At 38.4% G+C, this 1,116-nt stretch overlaps 1 protein-coding gene across 1 annotated transcript; it reads right to left on the bottom strand.

Annotated features, from left to right (window-relative positions):
• Window positions 1-102: 102 nt before the first annotated feature.
• Window positions 103-771, bottom strand: LOC126767463 (polycystic kidney disease 2-like 2 protein; the record flags this gene model as incomplete). Its single annotated transcript, XM_050484959.1, has 2 exons — window positions 621-771; window positions 103-562 (listed from the first exon to the last, which is right to left on the bottom strand). Coding segments are annotated over exons 1-2 (611 nt in total), but the record flags the coding sequence as incomplete, so codon positions are not given.
• Window positions 772-1,116: the final 345 nt, after the last annotated feature.

Below are 1,116 nucleotides of genomic sequence, written 5' to 3'. Positions count from 1 at the left end.
ATCAGCGCCTAATGCGCTAGAGCGTACTGTATTTGGTGCTGTAAGATCAATTATCGGTTTAAGAATGCGAGAAATATAGTATTCGAGCATTCACAAGTTTACCCCTTATATATGGCGGTGGTATCTTCATCACTACTCGAATAGTCTGCGTAGCACTTGGAGAAATACCTGCCGAAGACATTATGTACATTACAACTATTCTCTTTCACACGTAACTGCCGTAGGCGTGGTGGTCCCAACACTAGATTTTGTTCTAGAAATACAAGCTTGTCCTCAGCAGACCGGCGTCTGCGTTCCGCAGAACTACCAGCTGTGTTACCCTCACCGCTGCTATTTTCACTTCCTTCGTTGTCATCTTCAACTGCACCTTCTCTATCATCTACACCATGGAGATCCATGATGAATTTAGTTTCTAGAAATGCCCACATGTCAGCTGTAGTGGCTAATTCAGCGAACCTCACGGATGCTTCGTGTGAGGATGTGTTGACTTCACGCGATAAGAATATATTTTCGATACCTTTGTTGAAGAAGTACATAGACATGTTGCGTGAAGAAGAGGCCACTGTTGGTGAACATAATGAGTAACAGCCATGTCCCTAACGTAACCCAACACTACTCACCCAATAGCGTCATCACAAGAAAACAGACATAGATACAGAACTCGATCAGCGCCGAACGTGCGGCGTCCTCATTTTCATAAGAAATGCGATGTGTCTTCTTGGTGGCGTTTGAAAAACGTTTTTTGTTGGAAATTGTCTCACCCTTTTCCATTTTCATGAAACTATAACTTCAAATCAACTTAAAGTATTTTATTTAGAAAAATTCAATATGTCATTTTCTGTTTTCTTTTCCAATTGACAGAAAAAGAAAGAATAAGCTGTGTATATAATTTTACACTCAAAGCGAATTGAAACAACAAAGGAGTTGCCTCTTTAAGATTTATTGTATTTCAATATTTTTTCGATTGAGAATCAATTTTTCGAAACAATATTTGTAATATCTAAAAGTGGCAGTATTAGGTAGGTATCGGTAGTTTATAACTATAAGTATAGAAGAGAGAAATACCCATACAGTATTTGGGAAAAAAATTAGATTCTTTTGAGATCTGAGAACAGG

This window comes from Bactrocera neohumeralis, unplaced genomic scaffold (assembly GCF_024586455.1).
Source record: "Bactrocera neohumeralis isolate Rockhampton unplaced genomic scaffold, APGP_CSIRO_Bneo_wtdbg2-racon-allhic-juicebox.fasta_v2 ctg6869, whole genome shotgun sequence".
NCBI classification, from domain to species: Eukaryota; Metazoa; Arthropoda; class Insecta; order Diptera; family Tephritidae; genus Bactrocera; species Bactrocera neohumeralis.
The sequence above is the reverse complement of the archived record's forward strand: the minus strand, read 5'-3'. Positions and strand labels throughout refer to the sequence as shown.